The 27,842-nt window shown below is 44.7% G+C and overlaps 1 protein-coding gene across 1 annotated transcript in view; it reads left to right on the forward strand.

The window, feature by feature from the left end:
- The first annotated feature begins 6,008 nt into the window (after positions 1-6,008).
- The window catches only part of PRMT5 (protein arginine methyltransferase 5), a 56,226-nt gene continuing 34,392 nt past the window's right edge, over positions 6,009-27,842 (forward strand). Inside the window, exons 1-6 of the mRNA XM_077468987.1 lie at positions 6,009-6,172; positions 20,702-20,820; positions 22,178-22,263; positions 25,976-26,110; positions 26,187-26,305; positions 26,380-26,429. Coding sequence (XP_077325113.1) covers positions 6,072-6,172; positions 20,702-20,820; positions 22,178-22,263; positions 25,976-26,110; positions 26,187-26,305; positions 26,380-26,429 — 610 coding nt within the window. The 5' untranslated portion in view covers positions 6,009-6,071. The remainder of the gene's footprint in view (positions 6,173-20,701; positions 20,821-22,177; positions 22,264-25,975; positions 26,111-26,186; positions 26,306-26,379; positions 26,430-27,842) is intronic.

Genomic DNA, 27,842 nt, shown 5'->3' on the forward strand with positions numbered 1-27,842 from the left:
CGCTGCATCCCCAGAAGTAAGCCGGCTGGGGGCGGGGGGTTAAATTTTAAGTAGCTTGCCTCCTACTTTCCTCCATGTCACAAGCCAGCAGCACATCTAGTTTATAATCAAATCCTCAAAAGCCCATTCAACTAAATTTGCTTTACTAATCAAATCAGCCTTCTAATAAGCATAGACCAAAAATGCCAACAGGAAGGGGAATTTTATTTTAATTTCTGTATTTACCACGTTGATGAATTTTCTCTTGGCAGACATGAGTATGAACATCCCTGTTTGATGTTTAGAATGCACTCGCTCTGTTTTGTGATAAAGATTATAGGCGCACTATAGAGAAAAATATTATATTCTGGTAGCTGTATGTGGTTAATATCTGTAATAATAGTATTAAACTGTCCAGCAGAAGTGATGATAGACTAGAGGTACATGGGCGATTTAATCTCTTGCTACTGACAGATGTAACTACTTGCTGGCAATCGCCTGAATTAGCTGCAGCTACACGTTTAGTTTAGTAGCTGTAACCTGCTATTATAATCGCCAGTGATTCATTTGTGGGCATAACAAATCATTGCTAAACGGAGGGATCCCTATGGAGTGAGCTACAAAAGTAACATGTAGTTGCATCTTGTAAAGAGCAAGCGTATATCAGTGTAATGATGTGAAATTGATTGCTACTTGTGTAGCTTGCGTCATAGGGTGCCAGTTCTTCATCCAATCTGGCCATACACAATACATTTGTAATTGTACAATCTCTTTTAGATTTACTGAATCTATATATTATGAAAACAAGCCTTAACAATCAATTCTACTAAATAGTTGATGCTTGATCTAAAGCAGATTGTACAATCAGATTATATAGTGTATGGTTTGCCTAATGATGGGCACACACTTTGATATTATCTCGTGTGATTTGATGAAATCCACAAACAGGCTAGCCATAACTTTCCTTCCAGGCGATTTAACTTAGAATCAATCAAACTCAGTGAATCGGTCTGCTGCTTCGTTCCTCTGTTAGCACAAATCACTTCTGACAATTTTTCCTAATGCAAAGAGAAAAAAGGTGACAGGGGAGAGACCTCCAGCTGCTTAACAGCCTCAGCTCTGTTTCTGTGAGCTGTGTGCAGACGGTGTGTGTCGCTTCCTCCAATCAGCTTTCAGAGCTTGCCTTACTGAGCTCTGCAGAGTGTAACCTTAGATCTCCATCCTCCCTTTTTTTTTTTTTTTTTTATTCCCAAACAAGCTGAGCTGTAAATTCTGCACTTTGAACAGATGTGGAGAAGACTGAAGCTAAATGGGTACAACTTATGTAGGAGGATTTTTTAATCTCTGAATATCACCTGAGGCCAGCCACTTCCCTGGATATACAGTGCTTTACATTTTGTTATGTTATAGCCTTATTATAAAATGGATTAAATTCACTATTTTCCTCAAAATTCTACAAACAATACCCCATAATGTCAACAAGAAGTTTGTTTGAAATCTTTGAAAATTTATAAAAAAAAAAAAAAAAAAATCATGTGTACATAAGTATTCACAACCTTTGCTCAAAACTGTGTTAAAGCACCTTTGGCACCAATTACAGCCTCAAGACTTTGCGTATGACGCCACAAGCTTGGCACACTTATTTTTGGGCAGTTTCTCCCATTCTTTGCAGGACCTCATAAGTTCCATCAGGTTGAATAGGTAGCGTCGGTGTACAGCCATTTTCAGATCTCTCCAGAGATGTTCAAGTCTGGGCCTCTCAAAGACATTCAGAGAGTTGTCCTGTGGCCACTCCTTTGTTATCTTGGCTATGTGCTTTGGGCCATTGTCCTGTTGGAAGAGGCATCTTTGCCCCAGTCTGGGGTCCAAAGCGCTCTGGAGCAGGTTTTCTTCAAGGATGTCTCTGTACATTGCTGCATTCATCTTTCCCTCGATCCTGACTAGTTTCCCAGTTCCTGTTGCTGAAAAACATCCCCACAGCATGATGCTGCCACCACCATGCTTTACTGTAGGGATGGTATTGACCAGGTGATAAGCAGTGCCTGTTTCCTCCAGACGTGACGCTTGACATTCATGCCAAATAGTTCCTTGTTTCATCAGACCAGAGAATTTTGTTTCTCATGGTCTGTGAGTCCTTCAGGTGCCTTTTGGCAAACTCCAGGTGTCCTGTGCCTTTTACTAAGCAGTGGCTTCCGCCTGGCCACTCTACCATACAGGCCTGATTGGTGGAGTGCTGCAGAGATGGTTGTTGTTCTGGAAGGTTCTCCTCTCTCCACAGAGAAACTCTGGAGCTCTGTCAGTGACCATCAGGTTCTTGGTTACCTCCCTAAGGCCCTTCTCCCCTGATCACTCAGTTTGGCTGGGCGGGCCAGCTCTAGGAAGAGTCCTGGTGGTTCCAAACTTCTTCCATTTACAAGTGATGGAGGCCATTCAGTGCTCACTGGGACCTTCAATGCTGTATACATTTTTCTGTACCCTTCCCCAGATCTGTGCCTCGTTGCAATCCTGGCTCTGAGGTCTACAGAAAATTCCTTGGACTTCATGGCTTGGTTTGTGCTCTTACATGCACTGTTAACTGTGGGACCTTATACAGACAGGTATATGCCTTTCCAAAGCATGTCCAATCTGCATTTACCACAGGTATCTCTGTATTTGAGGACAATACTAAGCTAAGCAGGGCAATAACTTCTCCACGGGATGTGGAAACCTTGTAAAAAGATCTGAACAAATAAATGGGATAAGCAACTAAATGGCAAATGAGGTTCAATGTAAAATAATGCATTTGGGTGTCAAAAATATGAATGCAATCTACTCACTGGGGGGGGGGGGGGGACCTCTGGGGGAATCTAGGATGGAAAAGGACCTGAGGGTCCTAATAGATGATAGGCTCAGCAATGGCATGTAATACCAAGCTGTTGCTAACAAAGCAAACAGAATATTGACATGCATTTAAGAGGGGTTTAACTCCAGATATAAAACAATAATTGTCCCGCTCTACAAAGCTCTGGTCTGGCCGCACCTGGAGTATGCTGTCCAGTTCTGGGCACAAATCCTCAGGAAAGCCTCATACACACGATCGGACTTTGTACAAACTTTCCTGTGTACTTTTGTACAAAGGGCGTAGTCCACAAGTTTGTATTGCATACACACGATTGGACTTTTTAGGCAACAAACACGAATGTAGTGACGTTTCAACGTACTGATGACATTTCAAAAGAGGACGTTCAATTACTCCAGCGCCACCCTTTGGTCAACTTCTGTATTGTTGTCTGATCTTTTGCATTGGTTCTGAGCATGCGTGTTTGTACCTTGTACAAAAGTCTGATGGTTTTGCGTACACACGATTGGACTTTGCTCCATCGGGCTTATGTTGTCAAAAAGTTTGTCCGTTCGCACAGCCAACAAAAGTCAGATGAAAATGGAAAAAGTTTGTCCGATGGAGAGTACACACGGTCGGATGTTGCTCCAAAACAGCTAATTTGCATGTTTGTTGTCAAAAAGTCAGATCGTGTGTATGGGCCTGAAGGATGTACTGGAAATGGAGCGAGTACAAAGAAGGGCAACAAAGCTAATAAAGGGTCTGGAGTACATTAGTTATGAGGAAAGGTTGCGAGCCCTGAACTTATTCTCTCTGGAGAAGAGACACTTGAGAGGGATATGATTTCAATATACAAATACTGTACTGGTCACCCCACAATAGGGATAAAACTTTTTTGCAGAAGTGAGTTTAACAAGACTGGTGGCCGCTCAATAAAATTAGAAGAAAAGAGGTTTAACTTTAAACTACATAGAAGGTTCTTTACTGTAAGAGCGGCAAGGATGTGGAATTCCCTTCCACAGGCGGTGGTCTCAGTGGAGGGGGGGTCATTGATAGTTTTAAAGAAACTATTAGATAAGCACCTGAACGACCACAACATACCAGGATGTACAATGTAATACTGACATATAATCACACACATAGGTTGGACTTGTGTCTTTTTTCAACCTCAGCTACAATGTAACTATGTAGGTGGACTCCAATCAGGTTGTAGCAACATCTCAAGGATGATCGGTGGAAAAGGGATGAACCTGAGCTCAATTTTCATGGAGTGTCATGGCAAAGGCTGTGAATACTTCTGTAAATGTGATTTTTTTAAAATACATTTCCAAAGATTTCAAACAAATACCTTTCACGTTGTCATTATGGGTTATTGTTTGTGGAATTTTGAGGAAAATAATGAATCCAATCCACTTTGGAATAAGGCTGTGACATAATAAAATGTGGAAAAGGTTAAGCTCTGTGAATACTTTCTGCATGCACTGTATGTAAGGATTTACAACCATTTTAATTGAGTACAATATTGGGGGGGGGGGGGGTACAGTGTTGGATCACACTACAGAGAAAAAAGATTTGGGAGTACATATTGGAAGGGATTGCAAATTAAGCAGTGTGGCCAGGCAGTGGGAATAGGGAACAGGAGGAAAGCGCTCCTGAGTCACCTATGTAGATCCTTCATGTTTTTTAAAATCACTTACAAAAATATATTGATGAGATAGAACAAGCCCAGAGATGGGTAACAAATTGGTGAAAAGTCTGAGGGATAAAATATATCAGGAAAGACTTCAGGAATTTGATATGTACAATCTGAAGCAAGGTTTCTCAACATTTTTATCTTGGAGGAACCCTTAAAGTGGAAGTAAACCCATCGATCTAACAGTTTGAAAAAACCGTTACATTCCCCGGCATGCCGGAAATGCTAACTTTCACACTGGTTGTGCTCTCAACCAAACTGTCAAACTATCCAATGGCTGGTGTCATAACTGATCACATGTGCAGCACCATGACAGTTAAAGATTAAACAGAGGCCAAGATGGCAGCTTCCTTGGCTGAAAACGATAGGAGGATTTACTTCCACTTTAACAAAAAGTTTGAGATCTTGAGGACCACTGAAATAATGTCCAGATCTACATATCACAGAAGATTGGGGTGATCAGCAAGCTGTTGATATAATTAATTTTAGAAATAGCATTATGGGGTAAATATTAAAACGTATCTATTTAATGTGAAACGTGCTTGCTTTTTTTCTGTACAGATGCTTAACCACTTCAGCCCCGGAAGGTTTTACCCCCTTCCTGACCAGGCCATTTTTTGCGATATGGCACTGTGTTGCTTTAACCGACAAATGAGCAAATGTGTGACGCTGTACCCACACAAAATTGATGTCCTTTTTTTCCCCAACAAATAGAGCTTTCTTTTGGGGGTATTTGATCACCTCTGCGTTTTTTTTTTTTCCCCCTATCAACAAACAAAAAAAAATCGACATCGTTGGGAAAAAAAACTATTTTTTACTTTCTGCTATAAAACATAGGCAATAAATTTTTTTGAAAAAAATCTAATTTCTTCATCAGTTCCAATTCTATCTGATGCCAGAGTTTGCACTGTGTCTTGCGAACCGATCTTTGGGTGTCATTAACTTTAAATTGACACCCACAGCAGAGAGCAGTGTGAAATTCCTGCAATTCAGATACAATATGGAAACCGCACAGGAATCGTTGTAGTTTCCGCATTGTGCCAGTGCGAGTCCTGCTTTAGCCCTAGTAGAAAAAAAATAATTCTACTTAATAAAACATCAGCTGAAAGTCTTTAAAACGTTTTGGGACAACTAGAAGAACTACACCTCTGAGTACCTAAAAAATACCAATCCGAGCCAGCCAGGAGTCGAACCTAGAATCTTCTGATCCGTAGTCAGACGCGTTATCCATTGCGCCACTGGCCCATTGACGAAAGTTTCTTCCCCTAGTATGTCTGCTAAAGAAAACCTCCTTCGATTTTTATTGGTGCGCATTCATGTTACTATGGTTGCTGTAAAGGCGTGGTCGAACGCACAGTAAAGCCCATTTCTGAAAACGTCAACGCCCCTCATTGACTTCTCCTTCATCTAATTGGTCTGCGCCGCTAGCCTCATGCCACCGTCGACCAGCGGCAAAGCCGGATGACGTGATTGGATTTTTCCTCTGACGCCCATATACGCTTCTCATTGGCCGGCAGTGACAGTTGTCACGAGTAGGGGGCGTGACCCTTGTAGCGCGCGTGGAGTGAGTCTGTGGTCAAGATGGCGGCGGCTGGCAGCGGGGGAGGCCGGGTGTCCAGCGGACGGGATCTGAGCTGTGTCTCGGAGGTGCCGGACACATTGGGAGCTGTAGCCAAACAAGGGTGAGCGTGTGGAGTCCGCTGTAGCGGCGGCGGCCATGTTTGCTGTGATAAGGTGGAGGAGGAGAGAAAACGTGGAGAGGAGACATGTGCCGGTGTGAACAGAGCCTTGTATACACGGGGAGGGATGTGTGTACAGGACCCCCCAGCACTCTATATAGGACATTCATTACTGTGGGCTATGTTATAGGGCGGCCCTGACATCACACAGGGAGAACACGTGTACTGTATGGAGATCTACCACATCCTTCCATTGTATACCTGCTGATCACATGACCAGCACTGCCCATGGAATACACTGGGGGGCTCTGATACCTGCACCCCATACTGTCCATGAATGGTCATCACATCCTTCCATTGTATACCTGCTGATCACATGACCAGCACTGCCCATGGAATACACTGGGGGGCTCTGATACCTGCACCCCATACTGTCCATGAATGGTCATCACATCCTTCCATTGTATACCTGCTGATCACATGACCAGCACTGCCCATGGAATACACTGGGGGGGGCTCTGATACCTGCACCCCATACTGTCCATGAATGGTCATCACATCCTTCCATTGTATACCTGCTGATCACATGACCAGCACTGCCCATGGAATACACTGGGGGGCTCTGATACCTGCACCCCATGCTGTCCATGAATGGTCATCACATCCTTCCATTGTATACCTGCCGATCACGTGACCAGCACTGCCCATGGAATACACTGGGGGGGCTCTGATACCTGCACCCTATACTGTCCATGAATGGTCATCACCTCCCATTGTATACCTGCTGATCACATGACTAGCACTGCCCATGGAATACACTGGGGGGGCTCTGATACCTGCACCCCATACTGTCCATGAATGGTCATCACCTCCCATTGTATACCTGCTGATCACATGACTAGCATTGCCCATTGGAATACATCGGAGGGGCTCAGATACCTGCACCCCATACTGTCCATACCGCCCATTGGTCCAGCTTGGCACTGTGTCTCCTACCTGCGCGATCCATCACTGATATATACGTGGTTCTGTGTCCAGTGGCTTTCCCTCTGCAAGCTGACCACTTGGCACTGCCGCCTTTCATAGAATGTGTCCAGAAAGAGAATTTTGTTTCAAAATAAAAAAATTGCAACATTTTCTAAATAATGGCAGTGATCCCCCTTATGGTCAGTGTGCAGAGGGGAAGCTGTTCAGCAACAATCTGGCCAAATCACAGAATGCCTTGTATTTAAAGGTGAACTTTCCCCATAACTTGATTTAAAAAAAAAAAAACGTTCTTTAGCAAGGAACATATATCCCGCATTAATCATTAGGCTACCAAAATTTGCGTATGTGCTGTAAATTGCCTCCAATGCTGCTCCTGTCTCTTCTTGCTGGAGGCTGCCATTTTGCTGAAGCCCAGAACCCCAGCAGTAAATCATAAAGCGGAGCTAAAACTTACCAATTTCAATGGGTTTAAAAAGTTGCATTCCTGGAATGCTGGGATTGCTAACTGTCACATTGGCTTGTGTCCTCAACCAAACTATCCAACCATCAAATGGCTGGTGTCAAGCCTGATCACATGTGCTGCATCATGGCAGTGGCAGATCAAACAGAAGCGGCTTCCTTGGCTGTAAAGGATAGGAAGGGTTTAATTCAGTTTTAAGGCTGTCAGCAGATCGGCCTCTACAAACTCACCAGTGCCTTTAAAATATAGAGCAACTGAGCATGTGCAGAGCAAGGTGAAGGTGTATTACTGGATTTTAAACTGTATAAGCACTTATTTTTTTATTTTAGATAAACCTGCAAAAGGGGCCACCCTAAAGTGATCTTGCAAGACTTTAGTCAGAAAATTAAGTTCTACTTTAACCACTTGCCTACCAGGCGCTAACACCCCCTTCCTGCTCAGGCCATTTTTCAGCGCTGTCGCACTTTGACAATTGCGCGGTCATGCTACACTGTATGAAAGCTTTTTTTTTTTTTTTTTTTTTTTTATCATTTCCTTCACACAAATAGAGCTTTCTTCTGGTGGTATTTAATCACTGCTGGATTTTTTTTTTCTCAGTACATTTTGTAACTAAGTAGTTTTTCACCTTCACTGATGTGTGCTGATGAGGTGGTGCCAATGGGCACTGGTAGGCATTTGAGGTGGCACTTATTGGCACTGATGAGGAGGCACTAATATGCTGCACTGATAGGTGGCACTGACTAGCATGGCTAATGGGCACTGATTGCTGCCACTGGTGGGCACCAGAGTTGCACAATTAATCTTCAAGAATAGTTATCGCAATCTTGAGTAAAGTGTTTCACAATTCTTTCTATGCACAGAATTCTCTCTGCTTTTCTGAAGCCACAGCCATCAAAAGAAAGGAAGAGAAAAACTGGGCAGTCTGCCAAGAATCAAAACATTCTTTATGGCCTCATGCACACGGACGTTTTTACAGCCGCTTTTTTGAGCTTTTTTTGCAGCTTAAAAACGGCTGTCCATGTTAGTCTATGGCTTCATGCCCACCTAGGTGTCTTTGAGCTGCAAATGGCATAGGCGTTTTTAAGCTGTAAAAAAAAACCAGGACCAGTGTGTTCCGTGGCGTGGAGCTAGAGCTGTAGAAACTCGGGAAAACGCGCACAAACGCGCATAAACGCGCAACATATTTTCTTTGTTTTCTGAGTGCTATAGCCAAGAGATGTGTTTCTTAAAAAACGCGCAAAAACGCCAATGCAAAACGCGGTAAAAATCAAGTTTTTAACGACTATTTTTCCAGGCGTCGGAGCTAGCTTTGCAGCCAGTTTTTTAAAACGTCTGTGTGCATGAGCACTATCAGTTGAACTTAAGTATAAACATTGTAACAATTTGTTGATGGAATAGACTGTGTGTAAGTGAAAAAAGTTTAACCACTTACAGTGGGGTGCCCCAAAACAATTAAGTCAGCAGCTACAGATACTGTAGCTGCTGACTTTTAATAATCTGACACTTACCTGTCCCAGGGTCCAGCGATGCGGGGGGACGAAGCCCCCCCCTCGTTCCCCACTCCGCTCGCAGCACCGTCATTCGTACTGTGGGCACCCGGCTGTGGCTTCAAAGCCGGGCACCCACTGCGCGAGTGGCGCAGGGTGCCGTGATACGCGCACAGTCAAGGAAGAAGGCAGACTACGAGGGACCCCCTAGCAACAGGTATTTAGAGGTGAGTAAAAAATTTTTTTTTAAGAATTTTAAACACTTTTTTTTTATTTTTTGGTGGCAACACCACTTTAAACATTAAACCTTTATCGTTTCAAGTTAAAATCATCTTTTTTTTTTTTTTTTTTTTTGCTAGAGAATTACTTGGAACCCCAGAATATATGTGTATGTATATACAGTGCCTTGCGAAAGTATTCGGCCCCCTTGAACTTTTCAACCTTTTGCCACATTTCAGGCTTCAAACATAAAGATATAACATTTTAATTTTTTGTGAAGAATCGCCAACAAGTGGGACACAATTGTGAAGTGGAACGAAATCTATTGGATATTTTAAACTTTTTTAGCAAATAAAAAAACGGAAAAGTGGTGCGTGCAAAATTATTCGGCCCCTTTAATTTCAGTGCAGCAAACTCACTCCAGAAGTTCAGCGAGGATCTCTGAATGATCCAATGTTGTCCTAAATGACTGATGGGGATACATAGAATCCACCTGTGTGTAATCAAGTCTCTGTATAAATGCACCTGCTCTGTGATAGTCTCAGGGTTCTGTTGAAAGCGCAGAGAGCATCATGAAGACCAAGGAACACACCAGGCAGGTCCGTAATACTGTTGTGGAGAAGTTTAAAGCCGGATTTGGATACAAAAAGATTTCCCAAGCTTTAAACATCCCAAGGAGCACTGTGCAAGCGATCATTTTGAAATGGAAGGAGTATCAGACCACTGCAAATCTACCAAGACCTGGCCGTCCCTCTAAACTTTCAGCTCAGACAAGGAGAAGACTGATCAGAGATGCAGCCAAGAGGCCCATGATCACTCTGGATGAACTGCAGAGAACTACAGCTGAGGTGGGAGAGTCTGTCCATAGGACAACAATCAGTCGTACACTGCACAAATCTGGCCTTTATGGAAGAGTGGAAGGAAGAAAGCCATTTCTCAAAGATATCCATAAAAAGTCTTGTCTAAAGTTTGCCACAAGCCACCTGGGAGACACACCAAACATGTGGAAGAAGGTGCTCTGGTCAGATGAAACCAAAATCGAACTTTTTGCCCACAATGCAAAACGATATGTTTGGCGTAAAAGCAACACAGCTCATCACCCTCAACACTCCATCCCCACTGTCAAACATGGTGGTGGCAGCATCATGGTTTGGGCCTGCTTTTCTTCAGCAGGGACAGGGAAGATGGTTAAAATTGAGGGGAAGATGGATGCAGCCAAATACAGGACCATTCTGGATGAAAACCTGTTGGAGTCTGCAAAAGACCTGAAATTGGGACGGAGATTTATCTTCCAACAAGACAATGATCCCAAACATACAGCAAAATCTACAAAGGAATGGTTCACAAATAAACGTATCCAGGTGTTAGAATGGCCAAGTCAAAGTCCAGACCTGAATCCAATCGAGAATCTGTGGAAAGAGCTGAAAACTGCTGTTCACAAACGCTCTCCAACCTCACTGAGCTCGAGCTGTTTTGCAAGGAAGAATGGGCAAGAATTTCAGTCTCTCGATGTGCAAAACTGATAGAGACATACCCCAAGCAACTTGCAGCTGTAATCGCAGCAAAAGGTGACTCTACAAAGTATTAACGCAAGGGAGCCGAATAATTTTGCACGCCCCACTTTTCATTTTTTTTATTATTAGTTAAAGTTTCAAAAATCCAATAGATTTCGTTCCACTTCACAATTGTGTCCCACTTGTTGGTGATTCTTCACAAAAAATAAAAATTTTATATCTTTGTTTGAAGCCTGAAATGTGGCAAAAGGTTGAAAAGTTCAAGGGGGCCGAATACTTTCGCAAGGCTGTGTGTGTGTGTGTGTGTGTGTGTGTGTGTGTACATATAAGCACACATATATTTTATTAATTTTTTATTTTTTTGAAACACCCTAGAGAATAAAATGGTGGTTGTTGCAATATTTTGTCACACTGTATTTGCGCAGCGGTCTTTCAAATGCAATTTTTTGGGGAAAAAATTACTTTAATGCACGCCCTTGCGGGCGTGAGAGAGTGGTCGTTCTGGGCCGCCATCAGAACAAGAGCTGCACTGCCCCACTGTCATTTGACAGTCATGGTGGCAAGCAGTTAAAGAAAATACAAAGTGTTCTATGATAAGTGAGCGAAAGCCTCCTGGAATATCGCAGTGGTAGGGCCGACAACAGTAATTGTTTCCTGAGCAAAAATATATATATATATATATATATATATATATATATATATATATATATATATATATATATATATATATATATATATATATATATATATATATATATATATAATTTTTTTTTTTTTTTCGTTTTAATCAGTACAGCTGTCGTTTGAAAATGCATTACAACACATGACATCACTTCCGCATTTTTATTCTGTCGTGTGGGAATTTTCGTGACTTTAGAAAACTCATGGAATTTGATCTGAGCTTACAATGCAAAAAAAAAAAAAAGTGTCTGATAATCTCATAGTGTGTACCAAGCATAACTGTGGGACCTTATATAGGCAGGTGTGTCTTTCCAAATCATGTCCAATCAACTCAATTTACCACAGGTGGACTCCAAGTTGTAGAAACATCTCAAGGCTCATCGGTGGAAACAGGATGCACCTGAACTCAATTGTGAGTGTCATGGCAAAGGCTGTGAATACTTATGTACATGGGATATATCATTTTATTCAAAAAAAAAAAAATTTGCAAAGATTTCAAACAAATATCTTTCATGTTGTCATTATGGGGTATTGTTTGTAGAATTTTGAGGAAAATAATGAATTTAATCCATTTTGGAATAAGGCTGTGACATAACAAAATTGTGTAAAAAGTGAAGCACTGGGAATACTTTCCGGATGCACCATATTCTGATGGCGGGCAATTCCCGCAGCGCAGCAGGTAGGATTTCCTCATCCAACTTAAATGTGTGGCTGGAGGAAAAAGAGCTGTCTAAAGCCCCATACATGCTATTAGATTTTTGTCTGCGGATTTACCAAAACCATGTAGTGCAAGGGCCTGCCTGATTGCATGCAAATTGAAACTCTTAGAGTCGGTTCACACAGGGGCGACAGGACTTCCCGGACGACTTTGTGAGGCAACTTTGAGACGACTTGAACACAACTTAGACATGACCTGGGGTGACTTACAACATGACCTTAAGTCGCCCCAGGCCAGGCGACTTTTGCCGTGGCCAATCAGAGAATGAGCTCTGGGGTGGGGGGCTGGGATCTGGGGGCCCCCCTTATTAAAGGGGGCTCCCGGATTCCGATAAGCCCCCCGCCCGCAGACCCCGACAACCAACGGTCAGGGTTGTCGGGAAGAGGCCCTTGTCCTCATCAACATGGGGACAAGGTGCTTTGGGGTGGGGGGGGCCACAAGGCACCCCCCATGTTGAGGGCACGTGGCCTGGTACGGCTCAGGAGGGGGGCTCGCTCGTCCCCACCCCCTTTCCTGGCCGGCTGGGTAGCGTGCTCGGATAAGGATCTGGGGGGGTCCCCCATGCCGTTTTTTCGGTGTAGGGGGTTCCCCTTAGAATACATACCAGACTACCAGACCTAAGGGCCTGGAATGCTCTTGGAGGGGGAACCCACGCCAATTTTATTTTTATTTATTTTTTTATATAAATTTGGCGTGGAGTTCCCTCTTGAGAGCTGATAATTCTGTGAGAGTTGCCTCCGTATAGACAGAGATCCGACTTATAGGCGACCTCCATTGAAATCAATGGGTACCAGTTGCCTACAAGTCAGATTGAAGTAGTACAGGAACCTTTTCTGAAGTCGGAGCGACTTCAGTAGTGTGCATTAAGATGGCTCTCATTCACTTACATTGATTTTTACATGTTGTCCGACCTGAGGCGACTAGGGGCGACCTAAAGTCGGATCTGAGTCGCCCCTGTGTGAACCGGCTCTTAGGCCTCATGCACACTGGTCGTTATAAAAAAAAAAAAAAAAAAAACAGTAGTTTTGCAGTGAGGGGTTTTTACAATCGCGTTTTTCCGTGTTAGAAGTTGGTTTGTGTTTTTTTTTTTTTTTTTTTTTTTTTTTTTTTTTTTTTTCAATGGATCAAAAACGTTAAACACTGGTGAGCGTTTATCGATGTTAGAGCGTTTTTACAGCAGAAACATGTCTCTCAGAACCAAATAGTGTGTGTGGTTTTATGAATAAAAAAAAAAGCTGAACATTGTAATCACCCCTGTTAGTGGTAAATGGTTTGTCTCAACCCTCTACTACCGTATATACTCGAGTATAGGCCGACCCGAGTATAAGCCGAGGCCCCCAATTTACCCCCAAAAAACTGGGAAACCTATTGACTCGTGTATAAGCCGAGGGTGAGATATGCCTGTCCATCCCTGTGTGTGTGTGTCCATCCATCCATCCCTGTGTGTGTGTGTCCATCCATCCATCCCTGTGTGTGTGTGTGTCCATCCATCCATCCCTGTGTGTGTGTGTGTGTGTCCATCCATCCCTGTGTGTGTGTGTGTCCATCCATCCATCCATCCATCCCTGTGTGTGTGTGTGTCCATCCATCCATCCCTGTGTGTGTGTGTCCATCCATCCATCCCTGTGTGTGTGTGTCCATCCATCCATCCATCCCTGTGTGTGTGTGTGTCCATCCATCCATCCCTGTGTGTGCGTGTGTGTCCATCCATCCATCCCTGTGTGTGTGTCCATCCATCCATCCATCCCTGTGTGTGTGTGTGTCCATCCATCCATCCATCCCTGTGTGTGTGTGTGTCCATCCATCCATCCCTGTGTGTGTGTGTGTCCATCCATCCATCCATCCCTGTGTGTGTGTGTGTCCATCCATCCATCCCTGTGTGTGTGTGTGTGTGTGTCCATCCATCCATCCCTGTGTGTGTGTGTGTCCATCCATCCATCCATCCCTGTGTGTGTGTGTGTGTGTGTGTGTGTGTGTCCATCCATCCATCCATCCCTGTGTGTGTGTGTGTGTCCATCCATCCATCCATCCATCCCTGTGTGTGTGTGTGTCCATCCATCCATCCCTGTGTGTGTGTGTGTGTGTGTGTGTCCATCCATCCATCCATCCCTGTGTGTGTGTGTGTGTGTGTGTGTCCATCCATCCCTGTGTGTGTGTGTGTCCATCCATCCATCCCTGTGTGTGTGTGTGTGTGTGTGTGTCCATCCTTGTGTGTCCAGCCTACCTGTGTCCCGAGCCTCCGTCCGGTCCCGTCCCGTCCCGAGCCTCCGTCCGGTCCCGTCCCGTCCCGAGCCTCCGTCCGGTCCCGAGCCGAGCCGAGCCTCCGTCCGGTCCCGTCCCAGGATCACCGCTCTTCGTCGGCGCCCATTCCCCTGTTCAAATGCCGCGCCTCCCTGTCTGTGATAGGCGGAACACAATTTCCCAGCAGTCTGTGTTCCGCCTATCACGGACATCCTCTTATCCTCGTCCGTAGTATGAGGATGAGCGGATGTCCGTGATAGGCGGAACACAGACTGCTGGGAAATTGTGTTCCGCCTATCACAGACAGGGAGGCGCGGCTTTTGAAAGTTAGAATGGCCGCTGTCTGTCTGCTCGACACGCTGTTCGGGCAGACAGACGGCGATGACTCGAGTATAAGCCGAGGGGGGCACTTTCAGCCTCAAAAAAGAGGCTGAAAATCTCGGCTTATACTCGAGTATATACGGTACTTTTGTTGGACAGCTCAGTCTGTTAACCACTTGCTTACTGGGCACTTAAACCCCCCTCAGTCCCAGACCAATTTTCAGCTTTCAGCGCTGATGCACTTTGAGTGACAATTACGCGGTCATACAACACTGTACCCAAATGAAATTTTTATCATTTTTTTCCCACAAATAGAGCTTTCTTTTGGTGGTATTTAGTTACAGCTGGGAGTTTTATTTTTTGCTAAACAAAAAACAAAAAAAAAAATCATGTTTAATAGTTTGTTATAAAATTTTGCAAACGGGTCATTTTTCTCCTTCATTGAAGTGCGCTGATGAGGCGGCACTGATAGGCTGCACTGATGGGCTGCACCGATAGGCGGCACTGGTGGGCACGGATAGGCGGCACTGGGGTGCAGCACCGTTGAGGCAGATTGTGGGCACTGATGGGTGGCACTGACAGGGGGCACTTATTTATTCCTGAGGTGGCACTGGCAGGGGGCAGGTGGGCACTGGTAAGCTGGCCGTGATTGGGACTGATGTCCCGATCACGGCCACCGGTGATCGGCTTTTTTTTTTTTGTTCTGACAGCACGAGGAGGAAAAATAGCCGATTACCGGCTCCGTTGCTCCGTTGTATCACTTGATCAGCTGTCATTGGCTGACAGCTGATCACGTGGTAAGGGGTCGGGATCGACCCCTTGCTCGGATCCGTGATCAGGCGAGTCTCAGACTCGCCGATCAGGGGGCGCGCAGGCCGCTCGTGCACGGGACGACGTCAATAGACGTCGTCCCGGCAAAGGAGGTCCGCGCTGTAGCCGTCATTTGGCTATAGCGTGGATCTCTAGTGGTTAAATGCCAAACTGCAATCTTTGAGAAAAGAAATGTGATCATATAAGCCAGGGCTCGACAAAACCCGGGCGCCAGGTCGCAGCTGAGAGTTTTATTTTTTGCTAAACAAACAAAAAAAGATGCAAAAAAAAAAATCATGTTTTAATAGTTTGTTATAAAATTTTGCAAACGGGTCATTTTTCTCCTTCATTGAAGTGCGCTGATTAGGCGGCACTGATGGGCTGCATTGGTGGGCACTGATGGGCTGCATTGGTGGGCACTGATGGGCTGCATTGGTGGGCACTGATGGGCTGCATTGGTGGGCACTGATGGGCTGCATTGGTGGGCACTGATGGGCTGCATTGGTGGGCACTGATGGGCTGCATTGGTGGGCACTGATGGGCTGCATTGGTGGGCACTGATGGGCTGCATTGGTGGGCACTGATGGGCTGCATTGGTGGGCACTGATGGGCTGCATTGGTGGGCACTGATGGGCTGCATTGGTGGGCACTGATGGGCTGCATTGGTGGGCACTGATGGGCTGCATTGGTGGGCACTGATGGGCTGCATTGGTGGGCACTGATGGGCTGCATTGGTGGGCACTGATGGGCTGCATTGGTGGGCACTGATGGGCTGCATTGGTGGGCACTGATGGGCTGCATTGGTGGGCACTGATGGGCTGCATTGGTGGGCACTGATGGGCTGCATTGGTGGGCACTGATGGGCTGCATTGGTGGGCACTGATGGGCTGCATTGGTGGGCACTGATGGGCTGCATTGGTGGGCACTGATGGGCTGCATTGGTGGGCACTGATGGGCTGCATTGGTGGGCACTGATGGGCTGCATTGGTGGGCACTGATGGGCTGCATTGGTGGGCACTGATAGGCATAGTTAAGGCGGCACTAATAGGCACAGATAAGGCGGCAAAGATGGGCACAGATAAGATGGCACGGATGGGTGGCACGGATAAGTGGCACGGATGGGCACTGATAGGTACCACAGATAGATGGGACTGATGGGCACTGATAGGTGGCACTGATAGGTGGCTCTGCTGGGCACTGATGGGCGGCACTGCTGGGCACTGATGGGCGGCACTGGGGTGCAGCACCTTTGAGGCAGATTTTGGGTGGCACTGCTGGGTGGCACTGTGGGCACTGCTGGGTGGCACTGTGGGCACTGCTGGGTGGCACTGTGGGCACTGCTGGGTGGCACTGTGGGCACTGCTGGGTGGCACTGTGGGCACTGCTGGGTGGCACTGTGGGCACTATGGGCACTGCTGGGTGGCACTGACAGGGGGGCACTTACTTTATTTCAGGATGGCACTGCGGGTGGCAGGTGGGCACTGGCAGGGGGCAGGTGTCCGTTTAAATTGCTGGCCGTGATCGGGACTGATGTCCCGAACACGGCCGCCGGCGATCGGCTTTTTTTTTTTCTCCTCGCGCTGTCAGCGCGAGGAGGAATACTAGCCGATTACCGGCTCCGTTTTATCACATGATCAGCTGTCATTGGCTGACAGCTGATCACGTGATAAGGGGTCGGGATCGACCCCTTACACGGATCGGTGATCAGGCGAGTCTCACGGACTCGCCGATCACAGAGCGCGCCGCGCGCGCCCCTCAGGGGGCGCGCAGGCCGCTCGTAACCGGGACTACGTCAATAGACGTAGTCCCGAAAATGTGGGTCCGCGCTATTGCCGTCATTTTGCAATAGCGCGGATCCCAAGTGGTTAAAGGAAGTATAAAAAAAGGCTTACTGGCTTGATCAGCAGGTGGAAATAAAGGAAAACACCTTAACGACAATGAATGCAGCCTAGGCTGCATTCTCGGCAGAACAATTGTTCAGATGGTTTCAGTATTTTGTGTGGGGGGGGGGGGGGTTCCCATGCATTTTAGAAGCATATCAAGTGTTTTCCATGTGATTTAACTAGGGGTGCACCGAATGTTGTTGTTTTTTTTGTTTGTTTTTTTGTTTTTTTGTGCCGATACCGAAAATGAAAAATACACTAGGCCGGAAACCGAAACCATATTTAAAAAAATATATATTTTTTATACAGGAGATGGTCAGACTGGGGACGTGAGATCAATGCAGCCTCACCAGTGCTCGTCAGATACAGCCAGCCAGAGTGTCCCCCATTGCAGCCAACCTGTGAAGGGAAGAGAGGAGAGCGACCTCCGCTGCCTGTTGGATCACAGCGCCGGGAACATCACAGCTTTCAGTTCAATAGCTGTGTGTTCCCGGCCACGCACCGTCACGTACAGCCCCTCCCCCTTGTCCGGGCATTTTGATAGACAGATCATCCGTCCAATACTGCGGGTGTTCTGCCTATCAAAGTGCCTGGACAAGGGGGAGGGGCTGTACGTGAGGGGGCGTGGCCGGGAACACACAGCTATTGAAATGAAAGCTGTGATGTAACCGCACTGTGATCAAACAGGTGGTGGAGGCGGCTCTCCTGCACTATAGCATGATATAGCTTTTCATGATGGGCGGCACCGGGGACGGGGCCCAACCCCCTACCTAGGCCACGCTCCATTATCGGCCGTTTTTCTCTTTCGGCAAATTGCCGAAAAGGCCATTTTCGGCCAATATGTTTAGGCGGCCGAAATTTCAGTGTTTCCCTAGATTTAACACTTCAGGCATTTTTGTATTAGCCAACAAAAAGCATTAGAGGAGGCCAGTTATTACAAGCTAAACACCTGAAAAATGCCCAAAAATACTTGATTTGTGCGTGTGTGTTTTTTTTTTTTTTATTTTTTTTTTTTGGTCCTATAGATCTCAATGGGAATGCCTATAAACTCTCAAATCTGCCTCAAATGTAGTTTCAAGCATCAGGTATTAAGCTATAGGTGTCCGAGTGCTCATTTTGTGAACAGCCACTATTCAAATACGTGAAATTTAGGTTGTTGAGAGTTTTGGAGCTTTGAACTATGAAAGGGTCCTTAAAGGGGTTGTAACTTTTTTTTTTTTTTTTTTTAAATGCCTGTTCCCTAATAGCAGGTTAACCACTTCCTGCCCAAAGATTTCGTATGGGAATATCTGAATGATGCCTGCAGCTTTAGCCGGCGATTCTGTGCACCAGAAGAACGATCCATAGCGGTGGCGTTCCACTGCTTGATCATTCTTACAGGTGACAGAAGGGGATATATTCTCTCCCCCCCCCCCCCCCCCCGCCACCGTCTGGTGCTTCTCTGGGCTCTCCCATGCCATCGGGGACCCAGAGAAAGAATCGCCGAATGAGGACCATAGAGATTTTCGGTGACCATATGGTCACCAGTCATCTGACCATCGACGGCCCGGGCGTGACGTTCTAACGTCATGTCCGGGCCACGGGTGTAAACGAACCGATCTCTGCTAGTAAGCATGAGATTGGATTTTTTTTTTTTTTCCCCCACCGATCTCGTGCTTTCCAGCTAGGAGGAGAGATGCAGGGTCTTATTGACCCCACATCTCTCCATAAAGAGGACCTGTCACGAACGATTCCTATTACAAGGGATGTTTACATTCCTTGTAATAGGAATAAAAGTGATCAAAAAACAAATTTAAAGTGTAAAAAGAAGAGAAAAAATTAAAACGCCCCTGTCCCCGGTAGCTTGCGCTCAGAAGCGAACGCACATGTAAGTCCCGCCCACAAATGTAAATTCTGTTCAAACCACACGTGAGGTTTTGCCGCGTGCGTTACAGCGCGAGCAACAATTCTAGCACTAGACCTCTGTAACTTTAAACGTGCAACCTGTAAACTTTTTTTTTTAAAGCATAGCCTTTGGAGATTTGTAAGTACCGAAGTTTGGCGTCCTTCCATGAGTGTGCGCAAATTCATCCCGCTGCTGTCCTTAACGTCCCTGTCGGTATCATTATTTCGGATGCTGAAAGCGGTACCATTATTTTGCATGGTAATTTTATATACATGCCGTTTTAAATTGTAGGCCTGTAATTCTTAGGGATAACTCACTTAAATCTGTCCAAACCAGAGTCTAGTAGACATCCCGGGTATGATAAAGTTTGAAAAATTAAATCATAAATTATAATATACCAAATAATAAAAATATTCAATAATGTAATCAAATCAAAAACACATTTTTTCTCAGTTGCAGAATTGTCACTGTCATTACTTTCAGAATTTGACGGATTTCCCCACAAATCGCTATCCCTCAATTCTGCGAGTGATTCCATTTATTATTGCTGTTTTCTAGCTGGTCTAAAACCAGTTTTGGTGTAAAGGGACAGTTTTGGTTGCTATGGACAATCTCCAGTTTCCAGGCAGAACGTTTATATAATATAAAACTACATGCAGGACACTGGGCAGACGACTAGGGACAAAGGGGATGTGAAATGATTACATACAGCAATGTAATCTGTAAGATTACATTATACTCTATGAATTGTGTGTGGGTTTTTTTATTTGGCGCCGTTCTCCGTCCCGGTGCGTCGCAACGCTCGCAGGGAACGGGGCTCGGCTCCGTGATCGAGCGGAGGACGAGCCGCTCGCACAGCGGGGGGACATCGCTGGATCCAGGGGACAAGGTAAGTAAACTCATCCTGGATCCAGCGATGTGATCTTGAGTCTGGCTTGGGGTTAACGCTAATGGCACTGAATACCGCCGGGGGGGTGTTAACTAAGGAAGTGTGATTTGAACATGGTCTGGGAAACGGATTCCCGCGCAGTGTTCTGCGAGCCAGCGCTTTTAAAAAGTGGGGATCACAAAGACAACAGTAGTATGTATTTACTTGTGCGTGCAAATCCGTTATTTTAGATTTTATTTTTAATTTTTTTCCACTGCTTAAGGAATATTTAAACTAAGCCAAGCCTTCAAAGAAAAGGTTTAACACCCATCCACCCCCCCCCCCCCCTTCTTATATTAGGATTGGGTTTTATTGATATTGTTGACTGCAAAACATAAAACTAAAGCAGGCTTTGTTAATGTTTTTTTTTTTTTTTTTTCTCTTGTACTTCTCTGCAGATTTGATTTTCTGTGTATGCCAATCTTCCATCCACGATTTAAAAGAGAATTTTACAGAGAACCTGCCAAGTCTCGATGTGGGCCCAAGACTCGCTCAGACCTCCTACTTTCTGGACGAGGTATGGATGTTTTTGGGGGAGGACATTTCCAGATCCTCTATTGCTAGGATAGTGTTCTCAGACAGTGGGAAAATCCTAGCACCATAGCAATTGTCCAAGAAAATGTATTTAACATGGCACTAAAGTCTTTTACAAAAAAATTGCTAGTAGGTAGGCTTATTCCAGAAGAGTTTCTTCAATGAAAGGTCTTTTCTGCTTGTTAGCAGTTTTTCTGATTGCACATTCTCTGCATGCCTTGGCTACTGGGATGAAGTGACTGCTGTGCTCATGCTTGGGAGTTGAAACATCCTAGGCTGGCCCATCAATATAGCTGAAGGTGCAGAGCACGGAAGAAGGCTGGGCAAAGATGACAGGACAGTGAGGGAAAGCACGGATGATGCATCACTGGAGGGGACAGTACTTTTGGGAGGCAAATATACTGTGCATAGATGCACATTATTGCAAAATCACCACCCAGCCAGGAAACTCAATTTTTTTTTTTTTTTTTTTTTTTTTTTTTTTTATAAAATGCTTTCAGTGTAAAAATGTATCTAAAGAGTTTTCTATTAAGATATATTAGTTTATTCAGCATGAAATTGAGCTTGGTTATGTAGCATGAGGCTGTATATTCTGAAATATTTAATTTTTTGTAAACTTGTTCAATGAATGCAAGCTGAAATAACATGCAGTGCATTGATGCATTCACACAATTTCACAGTAACCATGAGATAAAGCAAGGTTCAGGAATATTCCTTTATTCCATTGTTTTGCAAATCTATGTACACTAAAAACTGTATGATTGAATCGGTTCTGATATCGCTGTTTTACTGACCTGACAGCTTATTATAAACAAGGAATCTTAATTTTGTTTGCAAATATTAACGATTCAAACTACCAGCAAGAATAAGTCTTTACACTTAAAGAGCACACCATTTCAGATCCATCAGGACAGCACCTGTTAGCGGGCATCAACTCACCTGCTACCGATACGTCCCTCACCTTGTAGTGTCCCTGCCGCTTCACTAGCTGTTCCATTAAAGTAAATGAGACTGAGGAGCAGCCTCTGGGGGACAGGGATGACAGTTGCTCTTTAAAAGTAATGATTTAAATCGAGTTGATTTAAACCAAGCCTTTTTACTAGTGATTTTTAAATCAAATCCACCCTGCTGCAGGAGTATATCATCTTTCATCTGTACTTTCTATGTGGGTTGTTTGTTTTTGTTTTAGCAATAGGAAGAAAAAATATTGCTTTTATACATTCCCACACACCAATAAAGGGCTGGAAAACAGTACAGTAACAATGCTTACTTGATAATGATCATATAGTGTTGTCTGTCTGGTCCCAATTGTTGATTTTTGTATAACGTTTTCCCCACAGATTGGAATACACTTATTGTAGGGAAGCTGTCTGAATGGATAAAGGTGGATGCAGAAGTTCCAGAAATCCGCAAAACTTCAGAAGCTGTAAGAACAAGAAAAAGTTGTGGGGGTTCTGTTTACTTCTATACCTTGAATATACTGGTAACTAAACTTAAAAGTATCAGAGCAGGGACAGGCTCACGTGATACATAATGGGGTTACCTAAAACGGGTGCAACAGTGTAGTGGTCATTTAGGTTTGCACAGACATTTGCTTCTTAACCCCTTTAAGACTGGCTGTTGTAATGAAATGGCATTTTGAGTGGTGCTCTGTACGTTGTGACCTTTGACCAATCGGATGTACATGCTGGTGATGATGCACAACAAGCTTTCCCTTCCTGCCTTTCACGCAGCGCTGCAGCCAGTGTCACTGTGCACAAATCCGGGCTCCTTGCCTGATGACAGCCAGAGCTTCCAGTGTTTCCTTTTTTTTTTTTTTTTTTTTTAATCTTGGGGTGGCTGTTTTCTAAAATGTAGTAAATTTGTGTGTTTCAAATGTCCTGTCCCTCAAAAACCTAAAGGTGCTCCTTGGATTTTGCAGCATAGTTTAACTGAGGAGCCCAAAGAGTCTCCCACAGGTAGTATCCTCCTATTCGGGAAGAGTATCAGAATGTGTTTTTTGGGTGTAAGTGTAAATATACCCATACTGTATGAAGACTTATTAAAAAATGACAACATTGTGACAAAAAAATCAGTTTTCTTTGAAATTGTGGCAAAAAATTATAACTTCTAAATCTTGCCTCTTGCCAAACGCCTTTGGGTGTCGTTACAAAAAAGTGTCTTTTGGGGGTGTGTTTGTATTCAATGGTGATTAAACCCCACCAAAAGAAAGCTCTGTCTCAAAAAAAGAAACATTTGGGTTCAGTGTTGCATGACTAATTTCAGTCAAGTGTGTGTGTGTGTGTGTGTGTGTGTGTGTGTGTGTTTCAGCAAGGGGAAAAAAATTAAAAAACTTAAAGCCGTATTAATACCAAAAAATGTAATGTTGCAGCTTTCCAATCATCACATGGGGTGGCTGCATTGGCTTTCTATCCCATCGTTAGTCTGGGGGAGAGGAGTGTTGTGCTAGCAGATTTAAATACTCTAAAACAATGAAGCTGAACTCCAGCTAATACTTAATAAGCAGTAACCTGCAACACTTCCCCAGTCACCACCTCTATTTGTCCTGGTGGTCATTGTCACTGAGACAGTGATGGGAACATCTATTTTGGTAACAACTCTAAGAGGGTAGTTTTGTTTTCTCTGTAGGAGATTTCATCTCCCTTCCTAGTGTGTCTGGGGAGAACAGGAAGTGAAGGGAAATGTATTTATTTATTTTTACTTGGGAAAAGAAAAGCCAGATGTACTTTGACCTTTCTCTACTCTGAATCCTCTCTTGCAGCACACTCATTTCACCGTGGATCTGGTCCTTATATTTATTTTTTTTCTGTTCCTCTTAGGGTCCTTTCACACGGGGCGGATCAGTGCTGATCCGCCCCTAGTATCAAATGGAAACCTTGTGTAATTTTCCATGCAGCACTTTTGTAGAGATCATCGTTGGTCTTATTAACCTCTTGCTTACTGGGCACTTAGACCCCCCTCCTCCCCAGACCAATTTTCAGCTTTCAGCGCTGATGCACTTTGAATGACAATTGCGCGGGCATACAACACTGTACTCAAATTAAATTTTTATCATTTTTTTCCCACAAATAGAGCTTTCTTTTGGTGGTATTGAATTACAGCTGGGAGTTTTATTTTTTGCTAAACAAAAAACAAAAAAAAAAAATCATGTTTAATAGTTTGTTATAAAATTTTGCAAACGGGTCATTTTTCTCCTTCATTGAAGTGCGCTGATGGGCTGCACTGATGGGCTGCACCGATAGGCGGCACTGGTGGGCACGGATAGGCGGCACTGGGGTGCAGCACCGTTGAGGCAGATTGTGGGCACTGATGGGTGGCACTGACAGGGGGCACTTATTTATTCCTGAGGTGGCAGGGGGCAGGTGGGCACTGGTAAGCTGGCCGTGATTGGGACTGATGTCCCGATCACGGCCACCGGTGATCGGCTTTTTTTTTTTTTTTTTTTTTTTTGTTCTGACAGCACGAGGAGGAAAAATAGCCGATTACCGGCTCCGTTGTATCACTTGATCAGCTGTCATTGGCTGACAGCTGATCACGTGGTAAGGGGTCGGGATCGACCCCTTGCTCGGATCCGTGATCAGGCGAGTCTCAGACTCGCCGATCAGGGGGCGCGCAGGCCGCTCGTGCACGGGACGACGTCAATAGACGTCGTCCCGGCAAAGGAGGTCCGCGCTGTAGCCGTCATTTGGCTATAGCGTGGATCTCTAGTGGTTAAATGGCAAACTGCAATCTTTGAGAAAAGAAATGTGATCATATAAGCCAGGGCTCGACAAAACCCGGGCGCCAGGTCGCATTGGCGACTAGAATTAGCGATTGGCGCCTCGGGCAGCACAGCTGGGGGTATCCTGTGTCCGTGGACCCCCCGGTGTGATCGTGTCAGGCCGCGCCGCCGGCGGCCGGTAATTGAGCCCCCGGCTTTGAGGCCTTCTGTGATCCTATTCCTTCTGGAATCTGGCGCCCTCTTGTGGTGGCCGTTGGAATTACAACCAGCAATGCTAATGGAGATATTTACTTAGAACACCTAAGCGTATGCATGTACACACACACATATACTTTTTTTTTTTTTTTTTTTTTTTTATTCTAACACCCTAGAGTAAAATGGTGGTCGTTGCAATAATGTCTGTCACACCATATTTGCACAGCGGACTTACAAGCGCACTTTTTTGGGGGAAAAATAATTTATTTAATAAAAAAAATAAGACAATAGTAAAGTCAGCCCAATTTTTTTTTTTATATTGTGAAAGATAATGTTACGCTGAGTAAATTGATACCCGACATGTCATGCTTTAAAATTGCGCCCGCTCATGGAATGGCGACAAACTTTTACCCTTTAAAATCTCCATAGTCGACGTTTAAAAAATTCTACAGGTTGCACCTTTTGAGTTAGAGAAGGTCTGGGGCAAGAATTATTGCTCTTACTCTACCGATCGCAGCGATACTTCACATGTGTGGTTTGAACATCGCTTTCATATATGCGTTCGCTTCTGCATGCAAGCTGGGCGGGACAGGGCGCATTTAAAAATCTTTTTTTTTCTTTATTTTAAACTTTTATTTTTTCACTGTTCTTTTAAAAAAAAAAAGTGTATCACTTTTATTCCTATTACAAGGAATGTAAAAATCCCTTGTAATAGAAAAAAGCATGACAGGTCCTCTTATATATAAGATCTGGGGTCAGAGAGACCTCACATCTCATATTTACACTAAAATGCAATTAAAAAAAAAAATCGTCATTTGAAAAAAATAAAAAAAATAAAATGTCCCTCTAAGAGCTATGGGCAATGACTTGGAGACAGGTGGGGGGGGGCGGCTATCTTCCCCCTCACTCGTCTCCATGTCAGGCCAGGGACAGGTCCGGATCGCCGTCACGGACCTGGCTCCTAACTTTTTTAGCTGGCTCCTAGATTCCAAGCAAATTTGTCAACCCCTGATATAAGCCACACTGCTGCATCCAAAAAACACAAATAAAATATATCTGTAGATTATTTGTGATCGTTTAGTCTAAAACGCAACATAAATCGTTGGTTAAGAAAAAACAAAGTGAAATTCAAAATTTTTGCATGCAAATGGTGGGTGTGTCCATTCCCTAGCATCTATGAAATTAAAACTTCATAAAACCACTTATTTCTTTTTTGTTACAGGCTTTGCTACAAGAGTTAAATTTTTCAGCATACCTAGGACTTCCTGCATTTCTTATACCTCTTACAAACGAGGACAACAGCAACTTGGCTCGGCTCCTAACAAATCACATTCACACTGGTCATCATTCCACAATGGTAGGACTAATACTGTCTTTTAATACAGTGCTTGCTCTATTTACAATTGCTTAGAACCTCATTGTCTGCTTACTAGTTCTGGCTGCGAGTACCATTAATGACGCCAGATGATCTGCGAGAAGACCTCATAGACAATGAACCATTACCTCAGTCTGAAGGGGAGGATAATGATGGAGAAGAAAGGACTTGGCTTTGGTAAGATGACATAAATGGCAATGTGTGACACATTTTCAGATAATTGGTGCTTATAAACATAACATATCTCCTAGGTGGCATCATTTCCGGACCCTATGTGATTACAACAAAAGAATTGCTTTAGGTGAGAGATCCAAGTACATTCTGTTGTAAACTGTGACACATTCTATGCATCGTAGAAGGGACCTGTAAGGTTAGAAATATTGAGAATAATCTTGACTTACTAAGATGTTGTGTTAGCGTGCAGGTCAGGCATTTCTACCTTACCAACGGCAAGCCTGTATTGGGATAGCGAATTGACGAGCTGTGAATTAAAGTAGAACTATAGGCAAATTTGTGTGTGTGGGGTTGTTGTTTTTTTTTTTTTTTTTTTTTGTCCCCCTATTCTAGAGCTGCACGATTCTGGCCAAAATGAGAATCACAATTTCTCTTGTATTCACCGACTGACACAACTCTTCTCTAAATAAATGGGTTTGTTAGCCTGCCATTAGGTGAACTAGACAAAAATTGTAACACAATACACAGAACTTTAGTCCCGCCCTGGGGGCAGACCCTGTGCTAACAACCCTCCCTGCTCCCAGGCAGAACTCCATTTTATTTTGCCTAGTGAAGGAGAATGACCTAGGAACTCTGCGGGCCCTTTGGTCCATTTTTGTGATGCAGGTTTCATGTTTTTTTGCGCAAGATAGAAGATCCCAGGATCTTTCATCAACTGCCGGCTGGGTGACAGGCTGGTTAAGTTATCCTTGTAGTCTTCCCAGTCTGGCCATCGAGCATGTGCAGGCCTCAGCTAAGGCTCGGCAGGCCACGACATACCTCAGCTCCAGAGGTGGTCGGTGAGCTTCAATGCTCCGGGGTATACATATGACCGGGCTACTGATGTCTGGATCACAGTATACCGGGCCAGCAGCTACCCTGTAACTGCGCAGGAGTAGGTCTGATATGTCTCCCAGCTCTTCAGGACTGGTAAGTATGGCTCTCCCTGTTTCGGTGGGGTGAGCAGCTGGGCATTCCCTGGGAGGTCGATTCGGGGGCCACCTCCTTCTCTTCTCTCCCACATCCCTATCTCCACACACCAACCGCCCGGATGGGGTAGGTGTAGGGGTGTGTGTGTGTGGGGGGGGGGGGGGGGGAGGTTTGCTGGGTCTCTCACCAGTAGGGGGCTCTGTGCAGCTAGCGTCGGTCCTGGTCCCGGTCTGGGGGGTCCCAAAAGGTGTCTGGAGGTGTTCTTGCTGAATGCAGGCAGCACTGTTCTGTTTTTTTCCCTGTCGCCTCATGGCTCTGATGGCAAAAGATGGTTCCCCTTGTGCAAGTACATTCTGTTGTAAACTGACACATTCTATGCATCGTAGAAGGGACCTGTAAGGTTAGAAATATGAAGCAGCCATTTTCTATAGGTTTTTCCTATTAGTTGCATTGGCGGTCCTTTTTTTTTTTTTTTTTTTGAAGCCTGAGTGCTCTTTTCACCGCAGCTCTCTTGCGACAGCTTTACATGTGCTCTCACATGCTGTTTGCTGTGTCCTCTGTGTATACAGGA

This window comes from Lithobates pipiens, unplaced genomic scaffold (assembly GCF_037356315.1).
Source record: "Lithobates pipiens isolate NorthernLeopardFrog02 unplaced genomic scaffold, aLitPip1_a1.2 Scaffold_11, whole genome shotgun sequence".
NCBI classification, from domain to species: Eukaryota; Metazoa; Chordata; class Amphibia; order Anura; family Ranidae; genus Lithobates; species Lithobates pipiens.